This window comes from Nelusetta ayraudi, unplaced genomic scaffold (assembly GCF_046127955.1).
Source record: "Nelusetta ayraudi isolate G7.1 ecotype Tasmania unplaced genomic scaffold, CSIRO-AGI_Nayr_v1 ptg000083l, whole genome shotgun sequence".
Taxonomy (NCBI): Eukaryota; Metazoa; Chordata; class Actinopteri; order Tetraodontiformes; family Monacanthidae; genus Nelusetta; species Nelusetta ayraudi.
This window is the reverse complement of record NW_027466133.1, coordinates 1,881,813-1,902,169: the sequence shown is the minus strand read 5'-3', so window position 1 is coordinate 1,902,169 and position 20,357 is coordinate 1,881,813. Positions and strand designations below refer to the sequence as shown.

Here is a 20,357-nt window from a genome sequence, read left to right as displayed (position 1 = left end):
ACTGTCACGCACGCGCATGTCATGAGCAAGACGAGTCAGCTGGTCATCATCTAAAAAGTGATCAGTTCCAGAGTCTGTAAAATCCATTTCAATAAGCCTGTGAGACATAATTCAACAACTGTTGCTGTTGCTTCCAATGAAGCAGATACACATCTGGACACACACCTCTACATAAAAGCTGATTTTCGCATGCTTTGAAAGTTAAAATAATAATACTAATAAAAAAAAAAGAATTTGGTGAGCCGTACTAAAATTCCTTGGAGCCATTTCTTTCCAAACGCAGAGGAAGAGTGCACACCAGCCACCAGAGGGCAGCAAACAATCAGCATCTAACACAGGGGGCTTCCAGAGGTTTAGAAAGAAAGAAAACAGCCAAGAGGCTCTGACAGAATGGAACTGCTTCTGGTTGGTCAGAATACGACCAGACCAATCAGCAACCGGACCAATCAGCATCCTTCACGGGGAAACAGGCAGAGCTGCAGCTGGCCGAGGACCACAGTCCCCCCTGTAGGGGGCGCTTTTCTCTGCTCTTCGGGTCACCTTCCACTTGACAGTGACCGAATTATCTGGCATCCAAAGAACTCTGTGAAAAGTTATTATGAATCTCGTGTCATAGTGTCTCTTTATTGGGACGAAGCGGCAAACAACGCACTCGCATAAACACATCCGCCTCCATCGACATCAACTAGTCGTACATTTTTTTTCTTTTTTGGGGTTGGAGCGGGGTTACAACTGGTGTTGGATGAAGACGACACAACGTTTCCTCTTTGCTCGTGGATTCTCAGTCAACAGTCACTGAAGACGAATCCAGATCCAGCCGGTCAGTCCGGTTGCGTCACCTCCTCCTCCTCACAGTTTCTTCCTCATCTTGCCCTTTTTCTGACCCCCCCGACCGAAACCGGATTTCTTCACGTCCGAGACGAACTTCTTGCTCTTGCCGCGCAGCGACTTCATGCCGCCGCTCTGCAGGAACTGCTGCTTGTTCTGCTTCCGCCGCTGCTTGAGGATCTGATCCTTGGACTTGAGCTCCGAGCGGATCCTGCGGCCGCCGGCCGTCTGCGTCGGCGCCGCCCCCACCCCCACCTTCTGGAGGTTGGGATTCTGGGGGTTGAAGCCTCTCCAACCGCCACCGCCACCGCCACCACGACCACGACCACCACCACGACCACCGCCGCGACCACCGCCACGACCACCGCCACGACCACGACCTGGAAGACAGTCGAGATGGACAGAAAGATTAAATGTAGGGAAATGAAAACCTGCAAATCGGGACAAACTTGTGTGAGGACTGAAAAATAAAGAGCTATACAGGGCCACAAAAAGAGAAAAAAATAAGATAAAATGTTTTTTTAGTAAGTTTCCAATTCGAAACAAAAAAATTGAAATTTCGAGAATAAAGTTGACGTAAAAAAAGACGCGATTTCGTGAACAAAATTAAAATTTTGCGATTAATGTCACCGTTAAGTACGTCAAAATGTTGAGAATAAAGTCGAAAGGCGCACAGGTCTAGTGGAGTACAGTTTCCTGATGACTGTGGGTGAACCTTGTGGGATACACCTGTTTTCCACAGTTTACTTTTAACTACACGCTAATTTCCACTTTATTTGCGTCGACTTTATTCATGAAATTTCTGCTTTCTTCACAAAATTTCATCTTTTTCAACATCGACTGTATTCACGGAATTTCAACTTTATTGACAAAATTTTGTCTTTTTTTTTTACTTTAGACTTCTTACCTGCTACTGGTGTTCGCTCTCCTCCCCCTTCTCCGTCTGACTCGGCGTCGTCAATTCTGTACTTCTTCTTCCACTGCTCGTAGCTGAGAGGCAGTTAAGCGACACAACACACTCACAGCACAGAGCACAGAATCACAGCACAGAATCCGTGAGAGCGAGCAGAAGAGGTTTCTGGACGAAAGGATACAAGTTCTTCTTGCTCTTCTTGTTGGCGATGACCTGGCCGCCCTCCGTCCTGATCTTCTTCTTCGGGTCGCCCTTCCCCGAGTCGCCCACGAAGCGCTTCCTCTTGCGGTCCCTGAGGGATCACAGTGGTGCTCAGGTTGGTGCTCGGATGTCAGAATGAGGTGAGGGGAGACTTTAAGTTTGTTTTTTTTTTTTACCATCTCATCAAGGTTTTGTGCTGGCCCAGTCGGTCTCCTTCGTCACCCATCAGGTCCAGGACGGCCGAGGAGGCCTGCTGCTCGAAGGCGGTGGCCTCGCCGCCGAGGCTCAACCTGAAGCCAACAGCAGAGCAAGGGGTTGGAATTCATTTGGACTGTTTGTTAAGAGTCCCTGTTGGCTGAGTTCAGGTTATTTATATGAGGTTTTTGAATGATGCCTCACCCTCTCTCTGACTCAAAGTCTTTGGGCTTGTAGGGGATGTAGAATTCCTCGTCTTTGCCTGTCTGTCTGCTCCTCTTGTTTTTGGGCCTTTCTTCGCCATCTGCCTGCTGCCTTCGTTTTCCCCCAACCACGGCAGAGAACACCCCCTGGTGGAGGAATGAATGATAACATGTTAAGAAGCCAAATCCAAATCTTTGTTTTTGTTAGTTTTTTGTTTTGTTTTTGTTTTTGTTTTTTTAAATCCAAAAATGAATTCACATTTTCCCTTTCTTGTGGAAATTTATGTATCGCCCCTGTTAAATAAACATTAACATAAAATAAAAAAATAAGAACTCATGGAATATTCAGAACAATTCATGATGAGCATTACTCAGTTTCTCTGAACTCTAAGTCTTTCTATTTTCACCTGATGGTATGGACACATTTTTTTTTTTAGACTGGTTTAATAGATATATGTATAATACATCGAAACACTGTGATGAAACTAAAGACACGGTCCCACCCGGCGGTACCTTGAGATCTTCCTCCTCTGTGTCCGACCCGTGTGCATCGTCTCTGTCAGTGGTGGTTCTGACTGGCCGTGACGCCAGACTCTCTGCAGCCTTGTCGTCTCTCTGCTTGTTGAATTTGTCCACCAGCCGAGCATCTCTGGAGCGTTTGGTCCGCATCACCTCGCCGGCCTGCGTCTTGCAGGTCGAGTTGATCTCAAAGATTGTCTGAAGGAGGAGAAAAGTGTTTGGGTGCTTTTCGGTTTGCGCTACATTTCTTCTTTCAACTCTACAACACCTGCTGCACGGCAACGCACCGATTTAGATCTGTAGCCTTTGATGGCGTCGACGATGTGAAGGCGTTCCAGCTCCATTTTCTCCAGACCCGACCCTGAAAGAAAACTTATCATTAGGTATCAGCGAGCGCCGCCTGGATCTCACCCTGCTTCTGTCATACATTCATCCTCACTGACCTAGCAGCGGGTGGACGGCCATAGAGGCCATGTCTGTGCTCTTGACCCGTCTGATGGACTCGGACGACGGGTTGGGCCGAGACTTGAGATACTGCTTGTAGGCGTTCTCCGAGACACGGTGCAGGTTCTGGAGGTCCTGGGAGCTCTCGTGAGCCGTGATCAGGTGAGACCCCTCGTCGTCCAGGATGCACTGAGGCACGCGGCCGAACACGCCCTCTGAATCTGGACGAGGGAGGGAGGGGTTACAGCCGGGAGATGGACTAGGATGCGTGAGGAACCGGTGGTTCTGCGGGAGCTACCTGTGGTATGTTCAGGCATGGCAAACTGAACCGGCCTGCCGAGGAAGAGGTGCAGGTCGTAGACTAACGGCAGCTCATCCTGGCAAATCATGCTGTAGGCGGTGCCGCTGCGACCGGCACGTCCCACACGGCCTGACGGAGGGGAAAACAAACATGAGCGATCACATCCTGGTCCGACTCAAAGTGAACGCTTGTTTTCCGCCGTCGCAGCCACTGACCGACTCTATGCAGGAAGAGTTTGGCCTTGGATGGAAAGTTGTAGTTGATGACGTTGTCCAGCAGGGGGATGTCGATACCGCGGGCGGCCACGTCGGTCACAATCAGCACCATGGCCCTGCGGTGCACAAACTTGCCAATGTTGATCTTCCTGGCCGTGTGGTCGAGGGAACTGTAAATGTAGGCGCACTCCACGCCTTCCAAGGAGAGCAGCTGCAGGGAGGGAATAGATTTTTTTCATATTACAGGAAATAATAATAAGAGGTATGAACCAACACTGCACAAGCGGTAACAAAGACGGAGAGGAAGGAGAAGCGGCTCGAGTCTCACCTCCTTGATGTACTCCACATGATGCTTGGTGGCTACAAAGACCACCGTCTGCTCCTGTGGCTTCACCACGTTCCTGAGCAGGTGAAGCAGCAGCGCTGGCTTGTCATCCACACGCGAGAGGAAAAACGAGAGCTGAGGAAGAGCGAAAAGAGTTTTCAGGTTTCAATGCAGACAAATGCAAAAATAAGCACCTCTTCACCCATCTTGGACAGTGTTAATATATTCAAACCAAACTGCTTATTGACTCTTTACCTTTATCTGGTCGCTGAGTTTAGAATCCACATCCAAACGGATCAATACCGGTTCAGTCAGGCCTGGAAATGTCAAAGAAAGAAAACCGGGATTAAAGTTTAGGTTGCTGCTTCGCTTTCTGACCATCATCATGGACCACTTGTGAATGGCTGTGGGTCTCACCGGCTCTGGCAAACTCCACCAGCAGTTTGGGCAGCGTGGCGGAGAACAGCAGCGTCTGTCTGGTCTCAGGGAGCCGCCGGATGATTTCCTGAAGCTGGTCCGCGAAACCCATTTCAAACAGCCTGCGAGAGGGTCGCCATGGTCACACACACGGACTCCTCCGATGTTTAAGTATATGAAGCGCGATGCCGTTAAGTGCAACTTCTCACCTGTCGGCCTCGTCAAACACCACGTACTCCACGTCTTGCAACTTGAGGTTCATCTCTTGGATGACGTGCATCAGACGACCAGGGGTACCGATGATTCTGAGGAGAATCACACAATACGTGATGGTTCGAACGCAGAGTGACGTGATGGAATACAACAATTTAACAAAAAAAAAAAAAAAAACTCACATGTCGGGGTTTTCGTGAAGAGCAGCGAACTGTTCATCCATACTGGAAAGCAGCAGATAATGCAACAATTCAAATTTGAGCAATTTTTGTGCAAGATTTGAGAAAGTGTGCAGGTTCAAAAACACGCAGCGTGAAGCTCACCTGTCTCCACCGAGGATCAGGGCAGTCTTCAGGCCGGTGAATCTTCCCAACTGTGAACACAAAACGAACCTCAGCACGACACAATACCAGAAAATAACAAGTGGATGACGGAGCCCTCGGGAAACGGACCTCTTTCGTGAACTTCATGGTCTGCAGGGCCAGCTCTCGGGTGGGCGTCATGATGATGGCCCTGGCACCCGTTTTGGCTTGAGGAGCTTTCAGCCTCTCAAACATGGGCACCAGGAAGGCAGCCGTCTTGCCGCTGCCGGTCCTCGCCATGGCAACAATGTCTTTGCCATCCAAGATCACAGGGATGGTCTGAAGGAAAACGCAGACAAGATGGTGGGTTGAATATCAGTGTTGAAGGACGACTGAGAGCAAACTCCCAGAGTAGCAGTAGTTCACCTTTCTTTGGATTGGAGTGGGAACTTTGTAACCTTTCTTCATGACGCCTTTGTACACAGGGAAACTGAGACCTGGAATCATAGAAAACACATTTAAAATACTGCTATAAAGGGAAAAAAATGACGTGGACTTTGCTAACTTCTGTATTTCAAGTGAAGTAAATGAACACAGGCAATGAACTAAATTTATTGGCGTAACCAGTGGTTGTCGCTGTGTCTTACCCATTGACTGGAACCCTCCCGACTTCTTTTTCTTCTTATTTTGGGCTCGGACCATCTGCCTGGTGTCAGGCTCCACATCTGACATGCACTCCGCCAGAGCAGGGAACCTCGGCAGTTTACTGAGGGGCTGCCAAGCAGAATATAACATGTATATTACTGAGAAAATTCTAGTTTTTTTTAAAAAATTATCATTATTATAGATTCATGGTAGTAATCCGTTTAGTGATTTTATTGTTATCTTAGGCTAATATTTGTTTGGATGTTTACTTATGATGTCTCACATGATTCAGTGCTTCCCGGAATATACCAGTTGCCAAAAATGCACTGGAGAAATGATACCTCTGAACTGATTAGTTGCGATATCATTTGACTCCATTTTATTAGAGCGATACATTCTTAGAAACATGACTGAAAAGGTTTGGACAGTGTGAACAGTATACAAGACTTGTTTGTTATTGGTCTGAAGTCACTTCGTAACTTGCGAACGAATGAGAACAAACTTTACACGGAAATGTGTATTTTCTAGGTGTTATCAGTAGTGTCGATTGAAACTTGGTAGAAAGAGAAAAAGATACTTTATAGGTTTCTCAGGGGGCATCCGGATTTGAACCGGAGACCTCTTGATCTGCAGTCAAATGCTCTACCACTGAGCTATACCCCCGCCTGACCGACACACGGGCCGCTGTCTAAACATTCCTCTAGCTCGGGTTAGCTAGGGTTAACCGTTTTCCAATCAACCAACATGGTTTTCTGTAGAAAAAAAAACACTTACGGAATCATCGTCCTTTGCTTCGGCAGCTAACTCGAAGTCGCCGCTGTCAGATTCAGCCTCGGGCTCCCGGTGAGCTCCGTGTTTCTTCTTCTTCGTCAGTTTCTTCTTCCTCTGCGCCATCATGGAGATTTGAGGCGCGTTGAAGTGTCTGCCGGATGGTTTGACAGCAGAAAAATAGTTTGTTTTATTTGGTAAAACTAACTGCGAAACTCCACAATGTTCATGGTCCTTAACACACAACAACACGGGAGGCAGCCATGTCTTGAACACGTGTGTGCGTCTTCTTCTGATGCTACTTCCTCCGCTGGGCAACAGCTCTACACCGCCACCTAGCGCTTACAAAAAAACCGCCAGTTTTATTATCCCTTATTCTGATTGATTTAAGTGTTTCTAATTTGCTGCCAAAGAACGCAGATGTGATAAATTGCACTTGAAAGCCATCAATGCAGCGGCTAAATCCTGCAAAACCGTAAAATAGTATTTGCCGGTTTGCTATTTCCACCCCCTTTCAAGCCACACAATGATTTTAAAAAAAACAAAAAAAAAAAAAACATTTAACTAAGCCTTCACATATAAAAAATAAAATAAAATAAAATCTGCATCACTCTGGTGGTAGGAGGTAGCAGTAGTCGACTCTTGAATTGCAGACTTCTTGTGTTTATTATTTGAAATTTAACCAGTTTTTATTTGCCTTTTTTAAAAAATATATAATTTCTGTTTTAAATGAAAAATTAGGATGATGATTCTTACGTTATTTAAATGAAGAGGGAGAGAAAGAGAGAGGGAGCGAGAGAGAGAGAGAGAGAGAGAGAGAGAGAGAGAGAGAGAGAGAGAGAGAAAGTTGACTACATACACAGTATTTATTGTGCTAGAACCTTTTTGTTACTTTTGCATTGAATACATTACACTACCTGGGATTACGTTAACTTATTCTTAAGTGTCTGGTACATGATGTGACCAGAGTTGGCAGTATCTGTCTGCATTAATTATTTTCACCAAAAAAAAAAAAAAAAGTAGAAGAGCTCCACTGACCTGGAGCACAGTTAAATATGTCTTTGCCTCTGTGAAGCAACAACATATTAAAGAAAAAAAATAACCCTTAGGCGAGTAAAAATGAGACTAAAAAGACTGCCCTACTTTCCCATTATATGCTGACTATTTATTTATTTTATTCCAAATTTACAGGACCGTAGCCGACAATCAGGGCTTTTGTTTTTGTTGCATAACCTTTCATGAATTGACTGCATACAACGTTGTGGCAGGCGAGCTCTACCTATCCAGGCAGCCACTGTTGCACTTGCACAACTGAGAGGTTTTAATAATTGCACTGCACAGACAAAAGCTCACAGAACAGCAGAACTGTTCAGCAGACATTATGCTGATTTTGCCCTGAAATGTCATATGTACAATATGCAAAAGAAGCTTGTTGTTTTTGGTTGTAGTATAGCACAGCCCTGTGATGACGGGAAAGCAGGTAAAAAGCAGAACTCTTTTTAAATATTGCCCTGCAGCTTGGGAACAAATCTTTCACAATTACTTAATTCTGCACAGGATCAAGTGGAGTCGCTTAATAAAATGTAGTTTTTCCCATAGAAGGGGAAGCAAAAGGGGTATTGTTTTTCACCTGGAGGGCTCAGGAAAGCCCCAGAGAGTGCAGGATTTGAGCAGGTTTTACGTCATTTTGAGAAAAGAGAGGTAGAAAAATCTGTGCGTGAATCCCAATGTTTTTGCTTTTGTTAATATATTAAAAAAATATGAAGGAAAAAAAGTAATTAGAATTCACATTCCGTTCCGTGAGTACATCTCCAGCAGACGAGTCTCGCAGTCTCCCACGACATTCTCCTCGCAAACTTTCTCTCGTGAGCAGTTTGCAGTTGAACGTTTTTTAAATCACCCAGTGGAAATGTGTCCGTTGGATGATAAGGTTGACACTAATGCGGCAGCCAAAACGTGCGGAGCGCCGTTTGAAGTCGGCGGGCTGATGTACAGTAAATAAGTCAACGCCATGGCAACAGCCCCCGAGCCGATGCTCGCTGGTTCACATTCCCTCGCAGAGCACCGGGGGCTCCGGTGGCCCGGAGCCAGATCGGCCCAGGCAGCCAAGAGGCATGCGGCTTTTTTCGCGCCGGCGGAAAGCGGGCTGAAGCGAAGGCAAGCCGCCGACGGGATCCACTTTTGTTCTCAGCGGTTTAGATGTAATGGATGATGGGATTAAGTTATGCTGCATGAGGGGATGCAGGGACTTGCGCTCTTAAAAACCGGCGCTGCGGCTTCCAGGCCTTCCAGCCCACGTCGTGGCTGCCGTGCCCCTCACCGTGTCACGCCCTTACATTTGAACATCAGCCTCCTGAATTAGTCACCGCCCCCCAGCAGAGGCCGATTATCACCCCCCCCCCCTTGCTGCCCTCTTACTCACGATGAGAGGCTTTTAATGTTTCCGTCGATGCATATCGCGACCCTGCGGAAGAAAAGAGCGACACGTGTTTTAATTTTCCCCACAGGGAGCCGGGGATAGATAAGACGCGGCCTCTTACAAATCCCCTGTGAGTCGCCGGGCCCCCGTCATTGATTTCACAATATGAGGCGATAAGTAAGATCTGCGGGTGACACATACATACCGCTGATTTATGAGGACTTAACTGCAGCCCGGGCTAAGCCGCACGGCGAGCAGGCGGAGCTTTTTTTTCATCTGACCCTTTTTGGAACATAACAGAGGTCTGCGGCCGCCGTGTTTGCACACAGACGGAGTCGCCTCAGCCGGTCAGTCAAGCGGGATGAGCGAAAGTCACTGGCAAAACAGATGTCAACACGTCTCAGGTTGTTTTTTCCACGGACGTGTTCTCCAGCAGGGTGTCTGCGTGTGTGCGTGTGTGTGTTTGTGTGAGCAGCAGATGCTCCCTCTAAGCCCTGGAGATTTAAGGGGAACGTTTAAATTAAGAGATTATTGAGCCAATGGTTTGCACAGCTAAGCTTTTAAATGGGGGTAGCGGTTAAACACGTCTTCGCCATCCATGTCCATTCCATTATTTACCAAGCCCTTATTAAGTGGTTGAATGTGGGTTAAGAAGACACTTGGAAAACGCTTCAAACGTCCGGCCTGTATTATTCCGAGTGATGTGTGTTGGCATCTCTGACGCCCCCCCCCCCCCCCCCTTCGCCCCCAAACCCCACTTGTCCCTCCAGCGAGCCTTCAAACGCTGACGCTTTGAATCTCTGTGCCAGACGCGGGCGCATTCATGGGCTCCAAATTAATCTGGGCAATCTGATAACGGCGCATCAAAAAGTTTGAAACGGCTGCATGAGAGGAAAAATATGCCTTTTTGGAGTCGCGGCTGACTGTGGAAGCTGAGGCTGATGGTGAACAGGGAGAAGAGGCAATCGGGGAATGCATACGTCTCTCCTCAGATGTGGAGAAATGAGTCCCGGAGCCGCTGAGAAAGACTGGAGCGGAGGCCTGCCTGCGCCTCGTACACACGACAACACGCCTCCGGGGGCCGTGGCAACCGGTGGGCCGGCGAGCAGCTGTGAACAAGCTGGAGGTCTGGGGGGAGAGCAGAGCGGTGGCCTGGTACTGGGCACACTGGGCTGCCGCGTGGCGCCCACAGAGACGGCAGCAGCAGATGGTGGGAGCGCCGCTGGCGTTGCCCCCGCGGTTCGCAGGCAGCCAGAGAGGCAGAGCCGACTGCTGGGCCTCTCCGGCGCCCCCAGGCTGAGAGGAGCAGCACTCATATGCTTGAGATGAGCCATAATTGTGTCAACCCGCTAGCTTTTCTGTCATTATTATTACTATTATTATTATTATTGTTATCGTTAGTATTTCTCTGACGTCAAAGCTTTGACTGGTCTGCAAACTGTGGCACGTTTTGTAGAGAAGCTGCAGTAAAATCAAGATTAACCTGCAAAATTACCACATTTTGACCAAGAGCAGCTTTTATATTAATCATAGGAATGCAATTTATAGTCCACCCCTTGTGGACAATTTTTTAAAAATGTTTTTGATTCCAAGGCTTTTTGTCGTTGACGTAAAAAAAATAAAAAAAATCCTAAAAATAAAATGGTGGGCACAATATTCTAAAGTGCTTACTGGCCCACAAATGAAGCTAAGCCTTCAGGCCGAGGAGCCTCCTGCTCCTGCTGCATAAGGAGGATCCAGCTTTACGCTGCCTTTGGTGTAAAACTGCAGCGGCACGTACATCCGGTCAAACTTTCAATTACTTGATATTCCGGGTGCTAAAAGGCACTTTTTTTCTTCCCCCCTTCAGGGGCTTCAGCCATTAATCTCGCAGCTTGTGTCAGCCTTAAGGCGATAATCTCAGGGCAATGTGACGGAGAGCACAAAAACTTCTTCCCTCCTCCCCGAAAGGAAGCGGGGGGAGACCCCGGAGGACTTCTCCCAGCAGCCAATGGCGGCGTTGCAAAGTCCGTGAGCTCCCTCAAAAAAAAAAAGAAAGAAAGAAAAAAGAGAGAAAATGCTGCACTCCATTCTTCTTGTTTTGATTCGGCAGCCTGCAGAACGACTTCTCCCCGTGTTGGAACGCCGGTGGATTACTGCTCATTAACTCTGCGGAGGAGTCGCTGGGTTGTTGCTAATGGACGAAGCCTTAATGGCCATTTTCAGTCTCATCTCCGCCGCTGTATTTACGGAGGGGGGGCCGCGGCGTGACAGATGCCCCGGAATCAGAGCCCGCGGAGCAGAATTAACTTTTCATGTAGGCTATTTCCTCATCGCCAGCCTCGCGTCGCCGCTTTTTCGGCTGTTGCCTTTCAGCTGCGCGGGCCTCGGGCTGACACACACACACACACAGACACACACACACATACACACATACACACACACACCCCTCCTTCCTCCTCTAGTGTCTTAATTGCAATTTCATCAAGAATTTAAAACCATGTAGCCGCTCCTATTCTTGTCGCTGCCGCCGCGGCTCCAAACTAGTCACCTCGGGGTATTTCAAGGGTATTTAAAGGGGCTATTGTGTGTCAAAAGATAAGTCAGGAGCAGCTCGGGGAAGACTCACTTTCATCATTGTGGTACTGTTGGACCTCCCCCACCAACCCCCTACCCTCCACCCACCCCATCCTCCAAATCCAGCCTTCTCTCACTCTCCCCTTTCATGGCTTTATCACTCCACCACTCGAGCAGCTCAGCAGAATATAAATGAATGAGGGCCGTGAGATTAGGAGGAAGGCGAAAAAAGGTTGGGGACAAATATTGCGAGCGCACATCACCAGCGGCGGGCGGCTGCAACTCCGGCTGCACTTTGCGAGAGGCGCGGCGGCCCCGCTTTGCCTTGATGCGAGATGAAAATTTCGCATTACAGATTTATCGAACGTGACAAACGGGGATTCGGGGATGCAGCTGAGTTGAGCACGTGTGCGAGGTTTTTCTTTTCTTTTTTTTTTGTCTGAGCCCGGGTGTCATATTTGATGTTCTTTTCAGAGTAGGTAGACGACACTGGGCAGATGCCTGAGCAGAGAATCAAAGAACTGGCAGCGTTAAAGATGAAAGTTCAGCGTGCGGCCAGGTGGCCGAGGTCGGCGCTGAGACCTCCAGGACAGAAATGAAGATGTCACGCCACTTTGCGGCGTGCATTAAAGCACAGTGACGGAACAATAGAAAGCTCCGAGCCAATCGGATGAGGCAAAGTGGTCAATGATTACATTTTGTTTGTTTGTTTGTTTATTCTTTATAATTCCATTGCCAGTCAAAAGTTTGGTTCTCATGCTATTTTTTTTTTATCTTTATAACTTTCTACACTGCAGACGTCAAATATATGAGCAAGATATACGTAATTATGCAGTAATTACATAGTTCTGATGCCTTCATTGAGAAACTGCAACGTCAATAGTCAAAAACACATTAAATTCATTGGGTGTGCCCAAACTTTTGACCGGCAGTGTTGACTGGTAGCACCTGCTGGTAAGAAAGCAGACTGCAGACTGTGTCAACGTGAATCTTCTCTTCTTTTCTTCCATCTTTTCAGAGGAACCACCAGCGAGAGACACCAGCAGACATCACAAAAGGTCAGATTGGCAGAGTTGTGTGGCAAAGGGAACTTTTGCGTGACACAGAGCCTCTAAATACACAATGTCATGTATTAATAATAATTATCTTGCACGCAGGGTGCTGATCACTATTTTAACACGGCAGGGCTGCCCGCCGGCTCGGCGCTCGCCTGAGTCACATCCGCTCGCATCTCTGCAGCTTGAGTCATCAAATAAACATCCCTTCCCCAAATGTCAAAGTATTAAACACTTTCCTAAAGGATGCAAGAGATACACACACACACACACACACACACACACACACACACACACACACACACACAGCCCTCCACATGGCCCTCTCTACCTACCATATGCTTCCTGCAGATCGTACACACTGCTGGCATTTCTCTCCTCTCGCCCCTGTGTGCGTTTTTTTCCCTTCCCTTTGCTTTTTCGCGCTCGCTAACGCACAAACAGTGAGTCATGAGTAAAAGCAGCGCGGCAGACAATTCACACGCAGCTGCACACACTCACAAATGAAAGGAGGCACATACATATGTGTGCGGTGCGGAAAGGTTGCGGAGGGGAGGCGGGGGGGGGGGGGTTCGAAGGGGGGCAAAGTGGGCTGGGCGAAAAAACAACATGAGCAGTAATTAGGAAATCTTTGCAAGGAGAAGAGGGGAGGTCGAGGAAATGACGCTCCTGTCGGTATCACCACTGTTTTTCCCCTGTCTTCTCAAAGCTGCACCTGCCTCTTTAAATATGTCTAAATGTGAATGACAGCGATTGGCAGCCGTCTATCGTGCCGGACCATATGTTGCTGTGGGTTGGGGAGGGGGTGAGGGAGGGCTTACCACAAAGCCTGCCTTATCCGCTGGCATTACAGTCTCTAAGAAAGGATTTGCTCTTTAATTCTTGATTAGATAGAATTTTCTCCCCAGTGTGCGAGCGCACCGATACACCGTGCAGGATGACCTGCCCTATTGGGAAACCGTGCCTGCATGTGTGTGTGTGTGTGTGTGTGTGTGTGTGCGTGTCCTTTGGCACTGCTCTCCCTCTCTCTCTCTCTCTCTCTCTCCTTCTCTCTCTCTCTCACTCACAAACACACACCACAAACATGCGCGCGCCAACCTGAATCCTCCCGAGTGTGCCATCCCATTTCGTGGCCGGGCTTTAACCCACTGTGACGGGGCTATTTTTAGCAGTGATGGCTTGTCAATCAGAGATTAATCCTGATTGTTTGCTCCAATTACGGAGACAAATTAAAACAAGCCACCAAAAGAAAATAAGCGAATCACAGTTGCGCTGTTTCTTTTCACCTCTTCAGAGAGCAAAGGTTGTGTCTTGACCTCACCTGACAGTGGTGGGGGGGTGGAGGAGTTGGTGGGTGGAGTTGGTGGGGTTCATCTATTCAGCCCCCTCGCTCATTTGTCTGCCTCCTCCGTCTCTCTGCCTGCCTGCCTGCCTGCCTGCCTGCCTGGATGCTCGGCGGCTCCCTCGCTCACTGGACTCTCAGCTGGCGCTCGGCTAACACACACACGCGCGCGCATAGTCGCAACACACAGCGCGGGAGCTTCGCCGAGGCTGGAGCGCGGAGGGAGCGAGAGAGAGAGAGAGAGAGAGAGCGAGAGAGACGCGGCAGCTCTGCTCAGGCTTTTCTTTGCGGGGAAGTGGGAGTCCTGCGTGGTTTCTTCCCTCCACCGAACTGGTTCATCAGAGCAGAGGGATAAAAAAAAAATATATATATATATAGATATATATATAGATATATTATATATATATATATTATATATATCCAGCTGTGTCTCCTGTTGCTGCGCTGCATCCATGACTTTACCAAGCTGGATGGTGTACGGGCTTGGATTTATCTCGGTTTGGACACTTTGCTTGACACAGGGTGAGTATGGGGGCGGGGGGAGGGTGGGGTAGGGGGGAATGCAAAAGGAATTTTTATTTGTATATATGCATGTGTCCGTGTGTGTGTGTGCAAGTGAGTGTGTGTGTTTGTACACATTTGCAGAAAATAGGCCAGATAAAGTCACTCAAAAATGACTTCTAATGTTTTGCAACTAATATACAGTTAAACTAATATATCGTATGTATATTGGTAAATGTATTTGGTAAAAAAAAAAAAAAAAAAAAAAAAAAAGCCCTAAATGTCACTGTAACACACTCCTGAATCATTATTGCAATGGGGCAGCGGAGCAAATCACAGCGCTTTAATGAGCGCGCCATGTCGAGCCACAGTTCCAATAATAAATATGCCTTCGCTCCGCATATAATTGACCAGCGAGTTCAAAGCTGCGCCTACCAACAACAGATAACATCCATCGCCGGTCGACTAAATTTCCCCGCAGAGCAATAATGATTGACCCGACTCGGCTGGGATGCAACCTCTGTTTTCACCAGGGAGCGCAGGAGGGAAGAGTGGAGGGAGGTGAAGCTGCGTGTGCATGTGCGTGTGAATGTGCGTGTGCATGTGCATGTGCATGTGCGTGTGCATGTGCGTGTGCATGTGCGTGCACGCGATCCGATGCCCTGCCTGGGTTCGTATCAGGGTGTTTTGGGGTTTGAGTCACGTCACCTCTGATCCCGGCCGGGCGACCGGAGGCTGACGCGAGCTCCTGGACCGATTAATGATGTGGCATTTTGGAAATAGGGCAACATCTCTGACAGGCGGCGCACCAGGCAGCCTCCAGGGGTTTTAAATCAACGACAATAACGGCGGCAATGACTCGGAACCAGATCAGAAAAGATCGGAGCCTGATTGAGCACAATCTAGATCTAGAAGGCCTGTTAAGGAATATTGATCATCAATTTATGATCCTCCTAACCTGCAAACAGCTGATTTAGTTGAGCAGCCAAGACAATGTGACTGAAACTAAATTCACATTGTAACACTCCAGTTCTGCACGTGCAAACACTCACGACACTACGCAAAAAAAAAGCACCTAGGCCCCCTTTGAACTTTACAGGGAAAACATACGCGGTCGCACACGAGCCGGTAATTGATCACATTACATTGAGGCAACGGCAGATTTTGATACATGCATAATTTATCCACATTTGCAATGCAACGCCGAGCCCCGACTGCTGTCGTAATAAATTGCGCCGCACGGTGAAAGCTAAACGTCTCCTCAGTGCGTCCTCATTATGTTGACAAATGTTCCCGGCCGGCCCGTCGCCGCTTTTTTTTATTTTTTATTATTTTTAAAGTTTAATGAACGTTGGCGGCGTTGACGCAAACAGCACGCCGACATCACAGCGGATTGATGAAGCAGCCTGTTAGCCGCATGTAAATGTCCATTCTGGGTTGTTGGCTTTGTTTTGTTTTTTTCTTCTGCGTATGTTTATTCAGCCGACTCTAATTAAGGAGTCCAGTCCAGTGAGTATCAGAGTCCCGCCCTCTCCCCCTCCCCCATCTAAACCCCACACACCTCTGCATGGTGTATCACCGGCAGGGGAATATGACACATCCTCTAAAGGTTGGCTGGCATGTGCTCACAGTCCCTGCGGAGCTTTACATTGATTCCAGCAGATTTCCAAAGTGATTTTTTTTTTTTTTTGGAGTAAGAGCATTTGCGCAGGATTAGTTTTTGCTCCAGAAAGCTCCATCAGTTGGCTTTTGGGTGGGCTATTTAACCCGGGCCGGGCAGCGAGAGGCCGCCGTCCGCTTGGCGCGTCTGTGCGCAGCGCCGCAGGTCTGCCTAGATAAAGAGGGACGATTGGTTGCACCCAAAGCTGATCTTCCATCTTGTGTGCGGGAGGATTTCGAAGGTCAGACACAGGTGTGTAAGTGGTCTCAATTCGCCAGGCAATCCCCTTAATCCCTGGTGGATTTGTTCTGTGTGGGCTTAGCCCTGCTTTCTTTAAAGGAGTTAGACGCAGGGGAGAGTGAGAACGCTGCTCAGGTGAAAGGGAGGCCCCAAGATGAAAGAGGTCCTTTAAATTCACCCCTTTAAAGGGGAGCCTTTAAAAAAAATCTTTTTCAGCCTGATCCGCGAAGCAGGGGCCCAGCCCGTTTTAGATCATGGCGTTTCCCGATTCATAAGCGGCAGAACCTTGCAGCAGTTGCTCTCGTGCCGTCCTGATGAAGCCTCCGCCACTTAAGGGGCTCTGAGCGTCGGAGACACAAGGCTTTGAGATCACAAGGCAGCCGCCGGCAGGCAGGCAGGCAGGCAGGCAGGCAGCAGCTCGGGCTGGGGTTCGGGCCCACCACTAAAAGGGTGAGTCACCCTTAAGCACAAGCTGTGAAAAGTGCACGAGCGGAGACGAGGAGAAGACGGAGCAGTCAAGTGGCGTCAGGATAAAAATCGGGAGCGAGACAAAGCAGCAGCTGCAGCCACGGTAGCAGTGGCAGCAGCGGCAGCAGCAGCAGAGGAACATAAAGGGGCAATTTTTTAAAAAAGATGTTATTCTTCCTGCAAATAAGCCCCCAGTCCAATTGGAAGATTGATTCTAAATTAGGTTATGTGCAATTTGCAGCGCAGCACCGCCTAAAGGAGAGAGAAAAAAAAAGGGACGACAACGATGTTGTTTACGTCCCCCGATGTTGCTGAGATGATTCAACTTTGACAGAGTCGCTCTGCATCTTTTTAATGTGGCTAACTCTCCGCTCGGGCGTGTGTCAAAATCTGAGCGGCTGCTCGGGCTCTAATGTGGAAAAACATAATGGAGTAAACAACATCGTAATGCAGCGGGACCGTTTCTTCAAAGGCAAAATCAGACATTTAAAGAACCCATGATAATGTTTAGCCCTCTGTTTGCAGCAATCAGTAGGTTGACTTACGCTTTGTTTCAACTTCCGCATGTTTGGAAGGGGGAGTGGAGACAACACCTGACTCGGGCTTGGGGGTTCGGGGAGGCGGGGGCAAGTAGAGAATCTGTGAGTCGCATCAGCAGCTCTTTGTGACGTCACAAAGAGCTGATCTGAAGAAGTGCAAACATGCTTTTCTGAAATTTGGAGCGAGCGAAGGAAGCCAAGGATGGACTTTTCTCACTGCTGGGCAGTTGAGTGACAGGATAGAGACACGGGCGCTGCTGCAAAACACTGAAGAGGGGGAATTTTGCATCATGGGGGGGCTTGAAATCACCATTGGCGATAATCACCAGGTGTTCTGGACGGACGTCCGGTTGGACCGCGCTTGTTTTTTGGGGGGATTTTTTTGCCATGTGAATCTGCCGAGGCTCACACACTGCATGTTTTCATCATTTTTGAACGGACACATTTTGTGACATAATAGTGGGTCTAATCTGTCTGCGCTGTTCCTTCCATAGCCCAAAAGAAGCTTAAATGTCCCTGTGTGTGTGTGTGTGTGTGTGTGTGTGTGTGTGCTCGCCTGTGTTAACACGAACGCCACGTCATGTCAAATTTCACGCTGACAAATGTGCGTGCATGTGTGTGTGTGTGTGTGTGTGTGTGTGTCCCGTCCTGCAGTCAAGGGGCTGCAGTGCTATGGCTGCAACATCATCCAGGGCCAGAGGTACGTGGACGTGGGCTGCTCCAACCCCGAGGTCATCACCTGCGCCCACTCACACAAGGGCTTCAAACACCGCTTCTGCATCAAGACAGAGAGCAGTGAGTAGCCACTAATGACTGACTAATAAATTTGCCCCCCCTCCGCCCCCGCCCACCACTAGGACCCAGCACCGACCCCTCGAACATTTATCTGAGGATAATTCATGGCGGAGGTTTCGCAGCAGGACGGACACTGGCACCCTGGCGCTCCACCGGACTTTGGCATAATCCATTTTCCTTTTTAAAATACGCCCATGCGAACGGCTCTCTGTGCACCGAGGCCGCTCACCACCCCGCCTCCTCCTCGCGCCACTGAAGGATGGTTACGTAACCCTACGCTGGCGCACTTTGCCGGGGTGAGATTGCAAGTCGTTTGCGGTCTGGACGTGGAGTCGAGCGGCGGCGGCAGACGATGGTGACTCTTCTGCTGAGATCTGGGAAAGCGTGGAGCGGCCAGCTGTTCCTTACTCAGCCCCCCCCCCCCGGCTCGCGCCGAGGGAGGAGAGAATAGAGAATAGAGCGCCTTCGCAGGCGCAGGAAACCGGGGGTGATAAGGGTGATAAGGCTCCGTCACGTGTCGTTTGTTATCTGAGGGCTGTGTTCGTCTTCACATTCACAACAGTGATACAATCTAAGAACAGGCAGGGTTCTGATAAGACGTTGTTTTGGTCCTCACACATAGTTCTCATAATGTAACGCAAGTCCATTTATTTTTTTGCAAAAAAAAAATCTAGCAAAAAAAAACCATCACATCTGTTGAGAGTTTTCAGAGTCTAACTCTATTTGCAACACTAAATTGTGCAATTCCATATTTTCCCCACGTGTAATAAGGAGTAATTGAGATTACTGTACAAATGTATTTGTGTGGATGTAAATATTACATGGTCAATTCTTGAGAATAATTGAATTATCTCGTATTGTCTTATCTCGTATCTTATCTTCAGGCTCTTTAAGTTTGATTCAGAGGGAACCGACCATCGTACAGCCTGCTTGGAATAAAAGCTACAGGGATCAGAATATTCCTTGAAGAAAACAATGCATATATGTGATCCAAGTGTGGGTGAAAAATCTGAGCTGAGTGCTAACTGCTTGGCTGGAGTGTAGTTAGCGGTGCCGGACCGTGCAGTCACGTCCTGATGAGTGTGTCCTCTCAGATAACTAAACGTCGTCTCCTAATTACACACTTGCACTATCTGCTGCTTACTTGTGCATTTTCTTCCGCCTTGCAGAGCCACACAGCAGCCCGTCACTCTTCCTTTGACTGACTTGTCGGTTTGACTGATTGACTGCCTGTCTGTCTGTCCGTCTGTCTCCTCTGCTCCTGACAGCGGCCCTGGGCATCGTCCTGACCAGCGGCTGTGCCACATCCAGACATTGCCAGCAGCAGGAGCTGCCCGGGGTGCGCATCCACTGCTGCGACTCTGACCTGTGCAACAGCGCCCCCTCCCGGCACCCGGCTCGTTCACTCCACTGCGTCTGCGCACTGCTGCTGTGCCTGTGGCTGCTGAGGCCGTGGCTGTGAGAAGATGCTCGTCGCAATAGCGGTGGACTTGAGGGGATGCTTTTTACCATTTGATTTCACTTTATTTTATTTTTGTACTAGCAACCTTTAGCTGCACACCTTTAGGGCTGGACGGGAGCTGTGGGGGGAATAGCGGTGTTACTGGTGAACGCCGGGAGCTTGTATAGCTTTTGTTGTCGTAGAGGCTGAACAGTGTCAAGATATCCTGCAGAGTGCGTTTTTAACAAAGTGCAGGCGAAGACAGAGTGAAAATCCTGTGCACGTCCACTCACTCCGGGTTTAGCCCACAAAGAGCAACTGAATATTGCTCGGCCATCATTTCCTTTCATTCACATATTAAAGGCGCAGATTAAAAAATTTGTATCAGTGTTGCACAGGCTGAAAACACGTCTTCCGTTTCATTTGTGTGCAGTGTACATGATTATTCTTAGGCCACAGACTCTTTTACCTTTGCCATTTCTTTTTTTTTTTTTTTTTTTCAATTTCACTGTCCACTTTTCCGGGCGAAGCTCGGGGAAATGCACTGCATGTGGTTTTCTGTAGAGTTGTAAAAAAAAAGAGAGAGAGAGAGTGAGAGAGACAGAGAAGAATATATTGTACAGTGTAAGCATGTAATGTTGTGAATTTTCTGTATTAAAATGTTTCATATTTTTCAAAAGAGACACTTCCAGACAGGCTACTTTTGTAAATGCAACAGCACACAATTTATAAATATTGCTGTATGGGAATAAAAATGTACAATCGGTCTTCTTTTATGGCATGACAGGTGAGGATCAAAGACTGGCTGGCTGGCTGGCTGCCAAGCGCTTTTATAAATTGCTAGGCTGGTTT

At 48.3% G+C, this 20,357-nt stretch overlaps 1 protein-coding gene and 1 non-coding gene across 2 annotated transcripts; both read right to left on the bottom strand.

Moving 5' to 3' along the window:
* Positions 1–605: 605 nt before the first annotated feature.
* Positions 606–6,779, bottom strand: ddx54 (DEAD (Asp-Glu-Ala-Asp) box polypeptide 54). Its single transcript, XM_076044819.1, has 20 exons — positions 6,496–6,779; positions 5,724–5,850; positions 5,503–5,573; positions 5,227–5,415; positions 5,098–5,147; positions 4,957–4,998; positions 4,771–4,866; positions 4,562–4,683; positions 4,400–4,461; positions 4,148–4,279; positions 3,820–4,030; positions 3,602–3,733; positions 3,303–3,524; positions 3,147–3,220; positions 2,854–3,057; positions 2,342–2,487; positions 2,119–2,232; positions 1,923–2,033; positions 1,736–1,818; positions 606–1,208 (listed from the first exon to the last, which is right to left on the bottom strand). The coding sequence occupies exons 1-20, from the start codon at positions 6,616–6,618 to the stop codon at positions 850–852; spliced, it is 2,670 nt and encodes an 889-aa protein (XP_075900934.1). The 5' UTR covers positions 6,619–6,779; the 3' UTR covers positions 606–849.
* trnac-gca (transfer RNA cysteine (anticodon GCA)) lies at positions 6,313–6,384 on the bottom strand. Its single transcript has one exon. It is a non-coding gene; the product is annotated as a tRNA-Cys (tRNA).
* Positions 6,780–20,357: the final 13,578 nt, after the last annotated feature.

Excerpts from the sequence above, each read along its gene's own strand:
- ddx54 (XM_076044819.1), bottom strand. The coding sequence starts at position 6,618 with ATGATGGCGCAGAGGAAGAAGAAACTGACGAAGAAGAAGAAACACGGA. Across the intron at positions 4,684-4,770 it reads GTGTTTGACGAGGCCGACAG|GCTGTTTGAAATGGGTTTCG; the intron begins GTGAGAAGTTGC and ends ACCCTCTCGCAG. Across the intron at positions 4,280-4,399 it reads AACTCAGCGACCAGATAAAG|CTCTCGTTTTTCCTCTCGCG; the intron begins GTAAAGAGTCAA and ends GCTCTTCCTCAG.